The sequence below is a fragment of the Hyaena hyaena genome, unplaced genomic scaffold, assembly GCF_003009895.1.
Source record: "Hyaena hyaena isolate Hyena2069 unplaced genomic scaffold, ASM300989v1 scaffold_211, whole genome shotgun sequence".
NCBI lineage: Eukaryota > Metazoa > Chordata > Mammalia > Carnivora > Hyaenidae > Hyaena > Hyaena hyaena.
In genome coordinates, this window is record NW_024080847.1 from 1,222,605 (window position 1) to 1,239,302 (window position 16,698).

At 55.8% G+C, this 16,698-nt stretch overlaps 1 protein-coding gene across 7 annotated transcripts in view; it reads right to left on the bottom strand.

Moving 5' to 3' along the window:
* FOXP4 (forkhead box P4) overlaps positions 1 to 16,698 on the bottom strand; it is a 52,005-nt gene that overhangs the window by 18,892 nt on the left and 16,415 nt on the right. For 6 of the 7 annotated variants that reach the window (XM_039242685.1, XM_039242683.1, XM_039242684.1 and 3 more), the window contains exons 2-3: positions 14,822 to 15,053; positions 1,855 to 1,950 (exon numbers count right to left, since the gene is read on the bottom strand). In XM_039242685.1, the coding sequence (XP_039098616.1) occupies positions 1,855 to 1,950; positions 14,822 to 15,037 (312 nt within the window). In that variant the 5' untranslated portion in view covers positions 15,038 to 15,053. The remainder of the gene's footprint in view (positions 1 to 1,854; positions 1,951 to 14,821; positions 15,054 to 16,698) is intronic. The other variant, XM_039242686.1, reaches the window with a different exon arrangement.

Below are 16,698 nucleotides of genomic sequence, written 5' to 3' on the forward strand. Positions count from 1 at the left end.
TAGCTGTGTGACTTTGGACACGTTACTTAACCTATCTGGGCCAAGGTTTCCTCATCTGCAAGATGAGACTAATAATAATAGCATCCGTAGACCTCACAGGATTGTGAGGATGGAGGGAGACAGAGGACACTCGGAAAGCATATCGCATCTACCCCCATGGTAAGAACTCTGTAAACGTTGTTGGTTTCGTCAGCACTAAGTATTTGATGAATGGATGACTCAGTTGGAGTCATTAGGAGGAGGAGGCCCGAGAAAAGGATCTGTCCCTCTGACCAAAACGTCCTCCTCTTATGCCAAGCTATCCAGGGTTGCTTTTATTTGGGGGAGGGGGCTCTCCTCAGGAAGATTCCATGGTGTCCGTTCCCCCCTTAATTATTTCAGATCTCCTACACCTCATAGCCGGCCGTAAAGTCCTTCTTGATGCCTGACCTCGGTCCCTCCAACCACCATCTAGCTCCTTCCCTCTTACCTTTGGGTCAGCAGGCCCTCTCTGGCTGGGGGAACACTCCCCAGCCCACCCTGCCTGTTTTTAGAAGGAGGTGGGAGGCAGGGCCCAGGGTCAGGATGACCCAGAGCAGTAGCCAGAGGACCACTTCAGACCCAGGGAATATGTGGGGGAAGGGAGGATGCCTAATTCAAAGAGACCCTGTCCGGACACCACATGGGCATGAGAACCTTCTTCATCATTCCAGTGTGAGAACTTTCTCCTCTGCCCATTATTGACCTTCCAGATTTGGTTCTCACCTCTCCACCCAGACCACAACCCATCTTGACCCAACTCCTCCCCCTTGAGGGGTGTCTCATTAGGTTCAAGACTTTACAAGGGGGCCACTGCTCAGGCCCCACATCTGTCACCTTGAACTTCTTCAGAGCATTTTCTGGAACCTAAGCTTGTTTGACATAAAACTCAGATACTCCTCAGAGCACAGGGATCTTCCCCCACCCCCACCCTCTGGACAAAGCCTTGTCCTGGGTCTTCCAAGCACCCTGCACCACATCCCTGCTTACCTCCTCACTCCCCTCCTTCCTTGAGCAGCCCCCTCCCCAAACTCCAGAGCTTCTAGCTCAGGATCGTGCTCACCCTTCCTCCCCTGGATAAACTTCCTTTCAAAGCTCTGCTTAATCCTCTCCCCAATTCCAAGCCTCCCCTGCTGCTGTGGGGAGGGGTGGCGGAGTGGGGGGGGAGCTGGCTGCCCCAATCCTGACCCACCAGACTAGACCGCAATTCTCCCAAGTTCTTTGTGACACAAAAGGTAAACAGAAGGCCCGGCTTCCCTCCCCCCCCACCCCCCACCTCCCACAGATCTCCCCTCCCCCAGCCAGCCAGATGGGCCGGCAAGCTGGGGGAAGGGAGAGGGGGGAAAAAAGGGCAGATTGTGCAAAGGAAAACAAAAGAGACAGAGAGACACCAAGAGACAGGAAACTGGGGTAGACAGAGGTGGTGGGTGAGAGATGGGGGGGCACGTGGGGACCTCAGATCTAAGAGAGAGCTGGGGAGAGAGGGAGAGGCTGAGTGACCCACAAGGACAGGGAAGCAGAAAGCTGAGAAGGGCTAGGGACCCCGAGGGCAGAGCCAGAGAAGGGAAGCCAGCAGAGAGAGCTGAGTGCAGACACACACTCTGAGCCACAGACAAAGAGGCTGAGCTGAGGAAGGCCTGGGTGATCAGGTGGAAACAAGAGACAGAGAGGTTCCTCCACCCCACGCTGGCTGCATCTGCTTCCAGAAAGCTGCCCACTCTGTGGCACCGGGGGCTGGCAAGAGCAATCCTCCCACTGGCCCTCCCCCTGCACCCCCCCAGGGCCCAGTGCCCCCCTCCCGACCTGATCCCTGGCCCACACCCTCCTCCTCCTCACCTGCACCGCAGAGGCCGACTGCTTGCTGTCATTGCTGCCCGGGGAGCTCAGGCCGGAGGCCTGCTGCAGCAGGAACTGCCGGGCCACCTGCAAGGCCTACAAGACAGAGGCCTGTCAGCGCAAGGCTGACCCACTCCCACACGGCCTGAAGGGCCCAGCGCGTGTGCTCCGGGGTCAGTGCAGGACCTGGGATTCAGGGAGGGTCCGGCAAAGGGGAGGAGGTCAGGCTAGGGTGGAAGGTCCTGGGGTTAGTGAGCAGGTCCCAGGGTCCACTCAGGCTTGGGAGGTAAGGCTCAAGGTAGGAGTTTCTGAGTGCCCAGAGCGCCAGGCCTTTAGGTCTTGACTCTGGAACCAGAGAGGTTTTACCGGGACTCAGTGGGGGCAGCAAATGGAAGGGACGGTGGCCAAGAAAGGACCCCAGGGGAAAGTGCAGCGGACGGACTCCAGGTACTAACAGTAGGTACTACTCGCACGTCTGCTACGTGTCAGGCCCTTTGCACACAAGACCTCATGGAATCCTGCCTGTGAGGCTGTGGATTATCAGCTCCATTCTGCAGCTGAGGACATGGAGTCTCCAGGAGGTAAGGTAACTTGCCCAGGGTCACACAGCCAGGTGTCAGAGGGAGGCTCTGACGTCCAGGAGGCCTCAGCTGGGTGGCCGGGGCTGGAGGCTGTGGGAGGAGCATTTCCTTGGAGTCACCACTCAGAGTTGAGGGGATGAGGGCAAGATCTCCGGGCCTGAGAGCTGTGCGGCTCTCTGAGTTCAGGGATCTGGGTACAGGGCCTCATGGTATGGGGGAATTGGGTCAGAAACTCAAGGGCGTGTCTGAATTACTGGCGAGCAGCTCCAACATAATGGTGGCGGTCCGGGCTCAGAGGCCCTGGTGGCTTGGACACGACTGTGAGCCCACAGGGTATGGAGTTTGCAGGGGTGGGGAGGGCAGGTCTGGCCCATCTGTGAGCCTGGAAGGTGAGCAGTGAGAGGTCTGGTGGGGGAGTAAGGGGTCAGGGAGGCAGGCCCAGGAAATTCTCCATCTGTAAGGACGGCCAGGCCCTCCATCGCTCAACTCTAGGTCACTGGGCAGGAGCCGGGGAGAGATGGGGAGTTCAGGGGCAGGGGACGTGGGGACCTGTCCTGAATCCACATTCCAGGAGCACAACCCCCCAGATTCCACGAAGATCTCCTGTGACACCCCAGGCACTTATGTCCAGGCCTTTGATAGGGGTTCTGACATCAGAGAGCCCTGGGTTTGAACCCTAGCTGTGCTGCTTCCCAGCAGTATGACCCTGGGCAAATTACTCTGTCTCTTTTGTGAAACCGGACGCTGCCCGTCTCTGAAACACCAGGGGTGGTGAAAGGACCCATGCCTGGCACCAAGGTGGCATTGCAAAGAGTCCGCTCCCGTCCGTTCTTGGGAGTCTCCTCCTGGGCTCTCTCCCTCAGCTCCTTTGGCTGGTCCCCACCCGGCACGGCCTCCTGCCCAGTGCAACGAAGCATGCTCACTGCAGCTCCCTCACCTCTGTCCACACACACACTTGTTTGTCCTCACGTGGATTTCTGCTCCCTGGCCTCACTGCCATGAGGCGAACCTTGTGCAGTGCAATATGGACACACGCATACACACTCAGCACCCAGCAGACACTCACGGGGGGCGCACTGCCTGTATACACATGGCCTTCACGGCCCTTTACTGCCATTCAACAGCCGAGCCATCCCCAGGCTTAAACCTAGCCCCCCTTAGCATGGTCTCCAAATACTCACTGGTGTATCTATGGGCACACGCCCCCCAGCAAACCTGGAGTTCCGATGCCCCCCCTCAGATCCTAGACCTTCCCCAGCACCTCCCCCCCAGTCCCCTAGAGAGGTGGCCTGCACTGTCTTCTCCAAGATTCACTTCAGAAAGTCACAATCTGACCTCTCTGAGTCAAAAGGCTCTCAGGGGCTTTGAAAAGGGGGAGATGGGGTGAGGGAAGGGAGGGAGGTGACCAGACAGTCATCAGGAAGAAGCCTCTGCCTCTATCTGCCTTAGGGACCTCCCCCCCTCCACCCTGGGTCTACGGAGTCAGACAAATGCTCTCTGTCCTCCAGAAATAGAGGTAGGGTAGAGAGGTAGGTCAGAGGTCAGGGGCAAGTGGGGTGGGGGGTGAGAGGAAGGCTTGGAGAAGCTAGCCAGCCCAGGCAACCCAGAGGGGAGGGGAAGCTGGTCAGAGTAGGGAGAGGGGAGGTGCAGGAGGGGCTGCCAGGGGAAGCTGGGGGGAGTTGGATTCACTCCCTACAGACTCTCTTGCTTTGTGGTCCCCTGAAGCACGAAATTACAAGATTTATAAGGAAAAACGACAGCCCTTAGAGTCTCAATCTGCGACAGGCCCTTCACTCCCCCTCCCGCCCTCCTTCCACCCTGGGCCTCCCCTGCAGCCCAGGTGACAGGGAGCTTGCCCCACTCTTCCCTCGCTTCTTCCCTCCCGTTCCTGGGCGCATGCCGTGTGCCGGGGCTGTGCTAGGTGTTGACACACACAGAGCCAGCCGAAGCAGGCCCGCCCTGGGACCCGGGACTCAGGGCTGCGGGTCTGTGCCTACAGCCGCCCCTCAGAGCTTGAGCAGAGCTGAGCACAGGGCACCACGGCCCGGAGAAGGTGCACCACGGCCCGGAGAAGGTGCCGGCGGCACTGCCTCGGGTCCCCAAGGGCGGGTTTGTGAGGTAGACCAGGAGGCTGGCGCAGCGAGCCCATCGTACAGAGGAGTGAAACGGCCCAGCGAGCCCAGGGATCTTGAAGCCATTCCTGGGCTGGCAGCAGGAAAGGCTGGAGGGGCCCACAGGGGCCCCTCAGGTCATTAGGGTCAGAGTGCCTGCAAGTACTTCATTCATTCATTCAGTTACTTACACCCATGGCCACCCGCCATCCACCGGCCCTGTGCTCAGAGGAGACAGAGAGGTGTTGGTACACAAGGTCATTTCCTGTAATTTGCTTACAGAGCTCAGCCCTGACCCGATTTTTTAAAAAATAATTTTTTTAATGTTTTATTTACTTCTGAGAGAGAGACAGAATCAGCATGAGCAGGGAAGGGTCAGAGAGAGAGGGAGACACAGAGTCTGAAACAGGCTTCAGGCTCTGAGCTGGCTGTCAGCACAGAGACTGACGCGGGGCTTGAACCCACAAACCGTGAGATCATGACCTAAGCCTAAGTCGGACGCTTAACCGACTGAGCCACTCAAGCACCCCAGCCCTGACCTGATTTAGAGTGGTGTGGGTACCACCTAAAAATCACGCCGTACGTTCCCAGAGTTAAGGGTGATGGGCAGACCTTGGACTTGGGGCCCAAGCTCCCACCCCCCCACCCCCAGCTGGCCTGGACAAGGCCCTGACTGCTGTGTCCTCCAGTGTTGCTCAGTTCCCCACTCCCCACCGCTGTCCACACATCCAGACCCCCAGCTGGGGACAGTGCTCTGGAAGCTAGGGGGCCCCTCCGGCCCAGGATTCCCTCTTCCAGGGGGGTCACCCAAGGGATCAGGTAGGTTTGAGACTTTCTACAGCCCAACCTGAGTCCCAGCACCACTCTGACACGCCAGGCATCCTCTACACTGGCTGTTGGTCCCAAGGCCTGATGACATCACCAGACTGCCTGCTGCTGAGAGCTGTGGACACCAATGACCCCCAACCTCAGACAGATCCAGCCCACCTTCTCTGATGATGCCGACCATCATAGCCCCCTTGAAGGTCACAGCACCCTTGAAAACACAGATGTTATGAAATGTACCTGTGAGCCCTCTCCCCAGCAGCACACACACCTGCCAAGTTCACTTTGGTCTAGGCTGGACTGGGTGGGGCAGGGCGGGTGGACAGAGCTGGCACTTGTATAGGGCCTTCTAGATCTTGCTGAAGCCCGGGTCGCTGTCTCCATCTTACAGACAAGGAAACTGAGACCCAAGGTCCCAAGGCCAGGAAATGGAGTCTGGACAACCTCTGACGGACCAGCCCCCTTCACCCACTGGAGGCCGTTGGTGATCTTGTACATGGTCCCTCAGGGGCTGTGAATCTCTCCCCTAAGCCTGTGTGCTTTCTGCTCTCTACGTATGAAGGGGAGGTAAAACTGGCTCAGGCCGGGAGACAGGACCAAGACAGGAATCTTCGGAAAGCTGGGCTCAGTGTCCTTTCCCTGAGAGCCAGAGATATCCAGATACAGCCTTGGGTGGGAAAAGGCATTTAGAATCCCACTCCAAGGAGAAGCCATGATGGAAAACCTGGGAGGGAGGGAAGAAGGAAGAGAGAGGGAGAGGGGGTTCAGGGGCAGAAGAGAAAACAGGGAGTCATCTGGCCTCTAAAGAGGCCCTCTCTCTCCTCTCTCTACCCCTTGGCCCTAAAACCTAATCTTCAGCTCTGTGGTTTGGGGGATAAGGTTTAGTTTTCCTTAAAAAGAGGCAGTACCAGGCCATTCAGTTCATGGATGTGGGTTGGACCTCTGGATGCAAATCCTGGCTCCACCACACACTGAATGACCTTAAGTAAGTCACTTCACCTCGCTGAGCCTCAGCGTCTTCCTCTGCAAAGTAGGAGAAACCCTGTCTGTAGTCCCTGGGGTTGTTGTGAAGCATGTAGTACTTAGCACAGTGCCTGGCGCCCAGTGGGTCCTGGGTGGACCTTAACTTTTGTGGTTACTATTAATCTGCCCCTTCCCAGGAAGCTCCCGGTCATTTGTCCAGTGCCACCCAGCAGGACTTGCTAACCCGACCCTCCTCCAGACTACCCCCACTCCCTTTCCCCCTCAAGCCTAAGAACTGTCTTGCTAATGAAGGCGAACTCTCCTCCCCACACCGCCCGTTCAGAAGTCATTAGCAGGATCTCCACAATTAGGAACAAATGGCTTATAACGGATGGCATCCAGGGAGGGCTGCTGGGGATGGAGAGGAATGAAGCCAGAGCTCTGAGGGCCACGGGTGGGGGGCTGTGATGAAAAGAAAAACAAGTCTGTGAGCAGTAGGGTCTCTGCAGGATGAGACCACACCCTCACTTCTGTCTTTGGGAATTCAGGGGGGAGGGACAGGCATCCTCTCAAGGGAAGCCAGGTGCAGGGCTGCTCACTGGCCCCTTCCCCAGGCTGAGGATCAGGCGGGCAGGGATGTGGTGCTCGGAGGTCAGCTTGAAGGGCTGAACTTTGAGAATGGAGCAACAAAATCACCCAGACCTGGTAAGGCTGGAAGTGTTACAGCGATCTGGTCTTGCGTGTTCTAAACTGCTGCTCATGAGCTAATGGTGGATCATAATATCAATTTAGTGGGTCCAAAAAGTAGGGACGCATACACTCACATATAAGAAAGCATAATAGTTTAAGCACTGTCTTGTGAAGCCCTGTGTGCTAGGGTTCCATGTAAAATCTATCTCTTACCATGGATCTTAAGCTAAATGGTTTGTAAAGCATAGCTGTAGTTCACTTCACAGAGGTGGAAGTGGAGATACAGAGGGGCAGTGACGTGCCCGAAGTCACACCGGAGCAGCAGAACCTGAACAGGCTCTGTGCAGGGAAGAGGAGCCAGGGGCGGCCAGGCAAGATGGAGGACCTTCTAGCAAATTCTGGTTTCATATGGATTGTGGGGAGGGGCAGCCAAAATAAATTCCGAACTTTCTTTTGTCTGCATATAGCTAATTTTGGCAAAATTGAGATAGAAATTATCTTGACACTGAATTTCGACTGGGGCTGGCTAGATTTAGGGGAAGGGGCATGAGGAGGTAGGGGAAGGGGGGGGGTCAGCCTATCCCAAACCCCCAAAGAGCCCCAGGAAAGCCCATCACCTGTCCCCCCGAATGGCCATAGTATGGCTCTATTCACTTATCAATAATTCAGCAAGTATTTGAGAAGCCCCACAGGGCACTCGCACTGTCCTAGACACTGGGGACATGAGGTATTTGCTTTAACAGGGATTACATTCTAATGGGATGAAACATAACACTAAAGCAAAGATAAGCAGGTGAAGAGATGGGGGTCAGTGTCACACAGAGAATGGCTGGCTGGTTACTTAGGTCGTGTGGACAGGGAAGGCCTCTGTGAGGATGAGGAGGGAACGCTTTCAGGGGACAGTCTTCGCAGTGGACAAAAGAGCTGGTGCAGGAGCCCTGACATGGGACTCAGCTTGGAGCATTATAAACTACGAAGGCCAGTAGAGCCATGCTGAGTGCCATGGGAGCAAGTCCCAGAGCTGAGCAGGAGCCAGATCATGGAGGGACAATGGTCTTTCTCTCTTTTAAAAACATTTTTTTATTTTTGAGAGAGAGAGGGAGAGAGCGTGCGAGTGAGCACAAGCAGGGGAGGGGCAGTGACACAGGATCCAAAGCAGGCTCCAGGCTGGGAGCTGTCAGCACAGAGCCCGATGCAGGGCTTAAACCCATGAACTGTGAGATCATGACCTGAGCCAAAGTTGGACACTCATCTGACTGAGCCACCCAGGTGCCCCTGCCCTTTTTATTTTTTTTTAAATAAAAAAAATTTTTTTTTTCATTTTAGAAAGAGACTGTGTGTGTGTGAGGCGGGGAGATGGGCAGAGAGAGAGAGGATCCCAAGCAGTTTCCACACTCAGTGCAGAGCCCTACATGGGGGCTGGATCCCACAACTCTGGGATCATGACCTGAGCGGAAATCAAGGGTCAAATGCGCAACTGACTGAGCCACCCAGGTGCCCTGACAATGGTTTTCTATTTCATTTTATGCTTGAGGAAAAATTGCTGGAAGATTTTAAGCAGGAAGCGATATAATCTCTAAGGGTAGATACATAACCCACTCATTGTGAACAGTAGGTGCTTAATAAGAACTTGTTGATTTGAATTAAGCAGGAAGCACTGTTTGGTCCACTGCTTGAAATGCAAATCATCTGAGGCCAGAGAGAGGAGGGAAGGGGCCCAGGGAGAGGGGTCAGAGGTCAGTGGTCCCTACCACTAAAGGTATTGACCTAGGGAGGTCTAGGTTCTCTGCCAGCCCTGCTTTGCCCTCCAGCAGAGACATAAAAATGAAATGACACAGAGAAGGGGGGCAAGGAGGATGGGGAAGAGGAGACCATAAAACCCCCGAAGTGATTCTACACCTTTTTCCCTTGGAAAAAAAAAAAAAAAGCTTTTTGGAAAGGCTGTAAATTTTTTTTACACCAACCTCGTAAAAATGACATCGGCGCATTCTCAAATTAGAACCATTAAAATGAAAACCAGCAACGCACTGATACAAGCAGGCCCACGTGGGTGGGAGACTCAGAGCCTGGGCGCACAGCCGGGTTTCAGGCCCCCTTCCCCACCAGCACCAGGAACGGGCCCCCCACCTCCAGGAGATGAGAATTAACAAGTGACCCCAACTGCTCTGAAACGGGTAAGGGGCTCCTCTGTGGCTCCCTCAGTCCCTCCTTGCTCCGCGGGGGCGCTCGATGGATCCCTTGGGATGCCTCCCAGACCCGCAGCAGCCGCGGGGTCTCTGGAAATGGGTGTCTTTCCAGGTCTGCCTTCAGAGCCACTGTGCACCGGGGCACTACCCTCACACTAGTGCTTCTACCAGGGGCTCAAGTGTGGAGCGCAGAGTGGGGCACGTAGGGGCATGTGAGTCCCTTCCCAAGGACTCCCCCTGGGGCTTCTCAGAGTAAAGGGGCTCCCCTGGTACAAAACTACCTGACCCACCAAGGGGTGGCCCTGGGGTGTGGCCCTCCCCGCTTTAGTCTTTCACTCTCAGAAGAGGAAACATTCGGCCATGCCTCCCCCAAATTCTCCCCTCTCCAAATTCCCAATCAGTACGGACAAGAACCCTGGCATAAAGGGGGGCTGGCACGGGAAAGGGGGGGTTCTCAGAATTCCATACCAGAAGGGAAGGCTAGCGGTAGAGTGGGCTGGCTCCCTCCCAGTCCCAGCAAAGCAGGGACCCAGGGCCTCTTCTCTGCCGTCTCCACCCTTCTGGCCCTAGCACCCTCCTGGGAGACTTGGAGGCAGACACATAAAACAGGGTGGCCATCAGCTTAGTAAGCCAGGAAGGGTATAAGAAGGGGGTGAAGGCCCTGTCCCCACACAACCCCACAAGCTGCCTTCCTACCGAGCCCCACTCACCGGCCTTCTATTCGCCAGCCACGGCGCAAAGTAGTTTCCATGCACTGTGCTACAGCTGTGGGAGAGTCAAGGGCCTCACTGACAAGTTCCTAAGTCACCGCTCTGGGCCGCTGGGGCCCCAACTCTCCCTTCAGGCCCCCAGCACCTCGTGGGGAGGAGCTCATTCTACCAAAAGAAGAGTCCAGAAGATGTGGGACCAGAGAGGAAGAGTAGAATCTGGGGCAATGAGTCCCAAGGAGACATGGGCCCCAGACTTGAAGACTAAAGACCCCTGCTGACTGTGTGTGAGGTGGGGGCGTGTGTGCTAATTCACCCTAGAAGGCCCCCCTTTCCACCACATCTCCCTAAGTAGCCTGGGCAGAGGAGAGCCAGATGGGGGAGGGCAACAAAAATGTCTTCCATTCTTCTTTTCCTCCTCGCCCTAGCCACCCCCCCCATCTCTTAGGAGGGGGTGAGTTAAAAGCCCATTAATGTGCAGAGCCCCCCAACCTCTTTGAATCTCCTCATAGGATGTGAACAGGGTGGGATTTGGCCTCAGTTGCCACAGCAACTGCGGTGGGAGTTCCCAGACGCTAGGCAACCCTCCTGTGACCCTCGCTGACCTGTCACCCCTGAAACCTGAGGACAATGGAAGGGCAGGCTCCGGAGGCCCAGGACGCCTTTCAGCGTGGCCGCCAGCCCCTACCCCGCCTGGCCCAGCCCTCGCGGCCCCAAGTCCAGCTCGCCTGGGCCAGAGCAGCCGCGCCTGTCCCCAAGACCTCTGTGGGCCCTCCACCTCCCACACTCGTCCCAGCCCTCACAGCCCCCCCATCACAGAGCTCAAAGGGTATCCATGCAGTCCCTGGGGAAAATACCCCCCCCCCCCAAATACACACACCCAGGGAGCATTTCATACAGGTGACATCAGATTAGGAGAAAATGCAAGGGCAACCTTCAAAGAACAAAGCCATCGCAGGGGAAATAAGGGAGGAAGGAGTGATGAGGAGGGAGGCTTTGCCTTGCTGAACGAAGGGGATGGAAGGGCAGGCAGCCAGCGGGTCTGCTGGGTCCAGGGTATTCTTTAATAGCAGCTGGGGACCATCACCTCCAGCTGGCCAGCAGGGTGCCCAGTATAAATAAGGTTCAATGCTTGTCTGATGAATGAATGCACTCTCCAAGGCCTACTGCGCTCTGGCCCTTCTTCTTAGGGTATGTTCTCCATAAGGGGGTGGGATTGGAGGCCCTATGAAAGCCCTGAGGACAGAGTGGAGGTGGCAGTGGCTCTTTCACTCATCCATAAGGGGGCTGAGAGGAGGGAGCTGGAAGCTGGGGCCTTGACTGCTGAAATGGGGCAGCCAGCCAGGGACCCTCTCTCTAGTCAGATGGGGCCTGGCAGCCAGGCCATGCCACCTCCCACCCCCGGCCCCAGGCTCTGTTTAAACAAGCTCCCTGGCCTGCTGTTGCATGGAAACGAGTGGCTGCTCTTGTTCCAAAGTGATGCGGCCACCCTCTTCAGCACTGTTTGTTTCAGCCTGAAGTCCTGTCACTGGCCTGACTTCTGACTTGCCCTGTTTCTCTCGCTCTCCTCTGTCAACTCATTACTCCCAAAGGCTAAGACTGCATTTCCAGGGCTCGTTTACCCAGAGTGCAGGGACAGAGACCAACAGGCAGATGGAAAGAGGGAGAAGGGGCTTGGAGGCCCACGGAGATGGAACGGGACCAGTGCACAGCCTGTACACCCACCCCCAACCTCCCTCTACAGTGGCTACTTAAGGCTGGCAGTGTTGCTTTTCTTTTCTTTTCTTTTCTTTTTTTTTTTTAAGAGCTTTCAGGGTAGGGAATGGGAATGCGCTCATGCACTCACCAACAGACGTTTAACTTAGCACCTACTACGTTCTAGGCCTCACTCCCTCCATTTCCTCCATGGGACTGTGTGAGGGTGGTAGCAGCCAAAAGGAGGCTGTGTTGTGCCCTGAACTAGGAACTGGGAGACCTGAGGTCTAGCTGCAGCTGGTCCTGTGTCACCGGGACCAGCCAGTGCCCCCTCACCTTTGAAATGGGAATAATAATAACAACACTTTCCAGGGCTGGCCAGGCAATCAGATGACGCCATGTACGAGAAAGACCCAAAGCATCAGACAGAGGCAAGGTATTTGTTGGTTTGTCCTCGAAGGACTTCCCGGATGGGATGGAGGAGAGGGAGGAGGAACCCACTGGGCCAGGCTTTCTTTCCTACAGTTATTCTACCCCACAAACAATCAGGAACATTTGTTGTTGGGGGTACCAGGGAGTGTTACCCCTGAGGCTTTCCCCAAAGCCTCGCTCATACATTGGGGATAGAAGGGCCGTCCACAGACTTTCCTTTCAATCGAAACATTGATAATTTTAATTCTGCAGGGTTCTCTCATAGTTTGGAGCCAAGAGAACCTTTTTAAAGTCTCAAATGTTTTCCTTGGCCCCGGGCCTCAGGCCCACAGTGAGCCCGAATGGATAAAACAGCCATCCGCCTGCCTCCAAAGCTACACCCCAGTTTATTTATGAAACAGATATAGGATTTTCCAGGACTTTGGGACAGTCCCCAAAGCAAACAGGGAACAACTAGAACATGGAATATAGATGGCGAACCATGGCCCGTGTGCAATGCAGAATGCAGAAACCTGATCAGTACGGACAGCTCGGTCTCTCCCCAGCCCGCACATCTCCCCAGTCATAGAGGTATCTGTGTTTACGCTGCAGTTTTAAGTTAACTGTTTTAAAAGAGGCTTTCCAGGGGCGCCTGGGTGGCTCAGTCGGTGAAGCGTCCGACTTCGGCTCAGGTCATGATCTCACGGTTTGTGAGTTCAAGCCCCGCGTTGGGTTCCACGCTGACAGCTCAGAGTCTGGAGCCTTCTTCGGATTCTGTCTCATTCTCTCTCTGTCCCTCCCCCACTCATGCTCTCTCTCTCTCAAAAATAAATAAACATTAAAAATAGTGTAAAAAAGGGGCGCCTGGGTGGCTTAGTCGGTTAAGCGTCCGACTTTCGCTTGGGTCATGATCTCACGGTTCGTGGGTTCGAGCCCCGCGTCGGGCTCTGTGCTGACTGCCAGCTCAGAGCCTGGAGCCTGTTTCAGTCTGTGACTCTCTCTCTGACCCTCCCCTGCTCACGCTGTCTCTCTCTTTCTCTCCTAGAAATAAATAAAACATTAAAAAAAATTAAAAAAAAAATAGTGTAAAAAAATAAATGAAAGACACTTTCTGGTTTTAGTATTCCCCCCACATCCCATCCCCCACCACACTGGAGCTCTGTGTGCACAGAGGTGAGAGAGGGGGAGAGGTGGCTGTATAAAATGGGTGGCCCTGGAGACTTCCGGTGGGGTGTGTTTGTTATTTTCCTAAGGGGTAGGGTTTTGCCCTTTGACCTTCTGTCCCCAGTAGGTGGCACAGACTCTGAGGGTCTCTTCCACAGAGATCCTGCTTAGAAAGGCTTGGGAGATGCTGGCAAACTCCGCAGGGCTATCTCCCCAGGGAAAGGGGACAGGTCCTTCCTGTTCCCATGTCCACAGTTCACAAGAGGAAGCGATGTCTAAAGTCCTCGGTTCTGTAGGTATCCACATCAACCCCTCAGTGTGTACAGGCATCTCACACTCAAATTGTACCTGATCCTACAGACCCTGTACTGTAGGTATCAAGGAGGCCAAGGCTCAGGGAGGGCCCGTGACTTGGCCAAGGTCACACTGCTGGTAGGAGGCTGGCTGGGACTGAACCCGGGTTTGTGCAGTTTGTGTTAGTGGTGGCTGAGCGACTCAGTACGGGGTGCCGGGCTTCTGGCGGTCCTGCTTCCAGTCTGACCTCGAGTTCCACCAGTGTGGTGGGAAAGGGCCCCTCAGGGGCCACGGTGTGGAAGGAGGAGCCCCAGCGTGAGCCTGGGAGAGAGCGTGAGAGCAATATGGGTACACACCTGTGCACACTTGAGGCCCGGGCGGGGACCCTGGGCGGGGACTACATGCAGGACCTGACTTTTCCACGTTCCCAGCAGAGCCCCCAAGGGGCAGTGCCGCCAGTGGGCCTGGAGGAAGTCAAATGAGAGGAGAATCCCAAGGCTGAGGCTGGCTGGGCCGGTTCTCCTGAACTTGTCAAGCATGATTCTCCTTTTTTCCAGGGGTGGGGCCATGGGGCCAGGACCTGGGGCCTCTGCTCCATCATCAGCCAACCAGGCTCCCCACCCCAGGGCCTCTCGAACTTCAGCGGCTGGTCTTGAACTCCTGAACTCTGCAGTTGAGGGTGGGAATGACGGAGGGTGGGGCAGAGCGGGGAGGAAGGGAAGGGGGACGCAGATAGGGATTCCCAGTCTAAGCCCTAAAAATGGAGGCCTGCCTTTGCCTTTTGCTCTTGACCTTTTCCTAGCTGCTTTGGACTCTGGTGCCTGGAAGTTTAATTTCCTCACAGCCTGGGGCAGGGGCCCAGGCAGAGATGGAGGTGGGGAATGTTTTACAACACAAATAAAGTGAAGATGGTGTGTACACAGCCCCTTCCCTCTAGGGAGCACCTGAAGCAGGGGTCTCCCTCTCCCAGCCATGTTAAGAAGCCGGTGCCCAGGAGGAGAGCCCAGAGGCCCAGCCCTCCTAGGCGCACACTCTCTGGCCTACAACACCGCCCAGGTGTCTGTCTTTGTGGGCCTTTCTGAGACTGTCCTAAGCTCCCCTCGGGGCCCTTCCGGGTCCCACTTCTCCCAGGAGCCCTCCATTCACCTTGCCTGCCCCAAGGTGGCCACGAGAGTGGGAGGGCACAGGAGTCCCTGGAGGGGCTGGACCTTTTCAAGAAGGTTGGAAGTGAGGCTGCTTGGCAGGAAGCCTGGGGCCCACGTGTCAGGATGGAGAGGGAAGAGGCCAGACTGACCCCCTCTTCTTCTCCCCAGGGGCTGCGAAGGGGTGCCTGCTCCTACCTGTTGCTGCTGGAAGTGCAGCAGCTCCGCGGGGCTCATCTCGCCGTTGCTGTCCGCGCCCCCGGCTGCCTCCCTGCCCGCGCCGCCTCCACCAGTGCCCGCGGCCCCGGCCCCGCCACCTCCGCCGCCGCCATCGGCCTGCCCGGAGATGCTGCCCACGCCGTTCTGACCAGACGGAGCCGACCTGATTGTCTCCGAGGCGGATTCCACCATCATGTCGCTCTAGCGGGACCTGGAGGGGGAGGAGAGACATGGGGGAGGGGCTGAGACTCAGGGCTAGACGGGTTCTATGGGGGGGGGGCAGCAACGGAAGCCCCTCAACACCGACAAAAAGTCCCTTAACCCCCCAACATCACACCACCACCCCCTAATGCCCCATCCTCCTAATGCCCCAGTCCTAGGGCATCTCCTCCTCCTCAACTTTTTGGAAGCAGCTTCTGGGAGCCCTCTTGGGGTGCGGCCCCTCCCTATGTCACCCTCTCCCCTCAGCCCTAGAGAAAGGGCAGCTTCAGGCTGACCCTGAGGCCACCCCACTGCCCTCCTCCCCCACATTTCCTAGACTTCCCCAGGAAACCTTGGCAGGGAAGGGGAGGAGGTGATGCCTTCCCTCCTGCCCCTGGGGAGGGTGGTGTCAGAAACCTGTTTTGGCATCTCCCTCCAGGCCAGGACCCTGGGGAAGCTAGGGTCCAGCTCAGATAGCAGAGCAGAGGAGCTATTCACGGGGACCAAACAAATTGCTGCACCCCAGCCCCACCAACATGAATGACCTCTGTGTTCCCCTAGACAGAAACTTCGCAGGGCAGGACCTCCTTCCCCAGGACCCAGAAAGGCTCTAATCTGTTTGTTCCACAGCAAAAATGGTTGCCCCTTGCCCAGCACCTAACTGGGAGCCACTCAGCGGGGCCTAGAGGTGGTCCCACGCCTCTGACCTTGCATTCTAAAGCTCTCAGCCCAGCACCTGGCCAAAAGCAGAGACCCAGTAACATTTCCTGTTTCTACAAGCACCATGATTCCTTCTCACAAGGATTGTGAGAGACAGTTACTAGCATCCTGATTTTACAGATGGGAAAACTGAGGGTCCTGGGAGTTCGGGGCAAAGAGTCAAGGCCTGAATCCTGGGCCTGCCCTCCCTTCTTCCCTCCCCACAGCTGCTTCTCAATGAGAGGTGGAAACATTCCCGGAAAGACAGGGAATGTCTGGAGCGGTCAAAGGTAGCTAGGAGAAGGAGGTGGCCCTGAGCTTCCTTCTACCCATCAAGGAGGTTCCCACATCTGCGGGCACAGGCAGGGGGCATATAGGCGCACACTGGGATGCAGATGGGCGACTTTAGCATGCAGGGCTGCTCTCAAAGTCTGAAAGGTCCCCAGTCCCCGGCCAGCCATCCCCAAAGCCACAGCCCCTTGAGAGGAACATGGATTGCAGTTAAAGGGGACCTGGCTGGTATCCACCACTGATCTTTGACTCATGTCTTAAACTCCCTAAACCTTGGGTGCCTGGCTGGCTCAGACGGAAGAGCATGTGACTTTTGATCTCAACGGGTCCCATGTAGGGTATAGAGATTACTTAAATAAGAAACAAAAAACAAAAAACCTTGGTTGTTTTTTTTTTTTGTCTGTAAAAGTAACTAATTTTAGCCTCTTAAGAGTACTGTGAGGAGTAAATACAACAGCACATGTAAACCACCCGTTCACCCATCAGTGTTGGCTCCAGTCCACCCCTTCTTCACCTGCCCTATTTGTAACAGTGAAGACTCTTAGGCTCAGAGAGGCCCAGGACGTGGCCCAGATCACATAGAGATTGAGGGGCCTATAGAAACCAGCCAGTGTTCTTTCTTCCCTTCTTGTTGGCCTAGGCAGACCCACAATCACCTGGGTCTC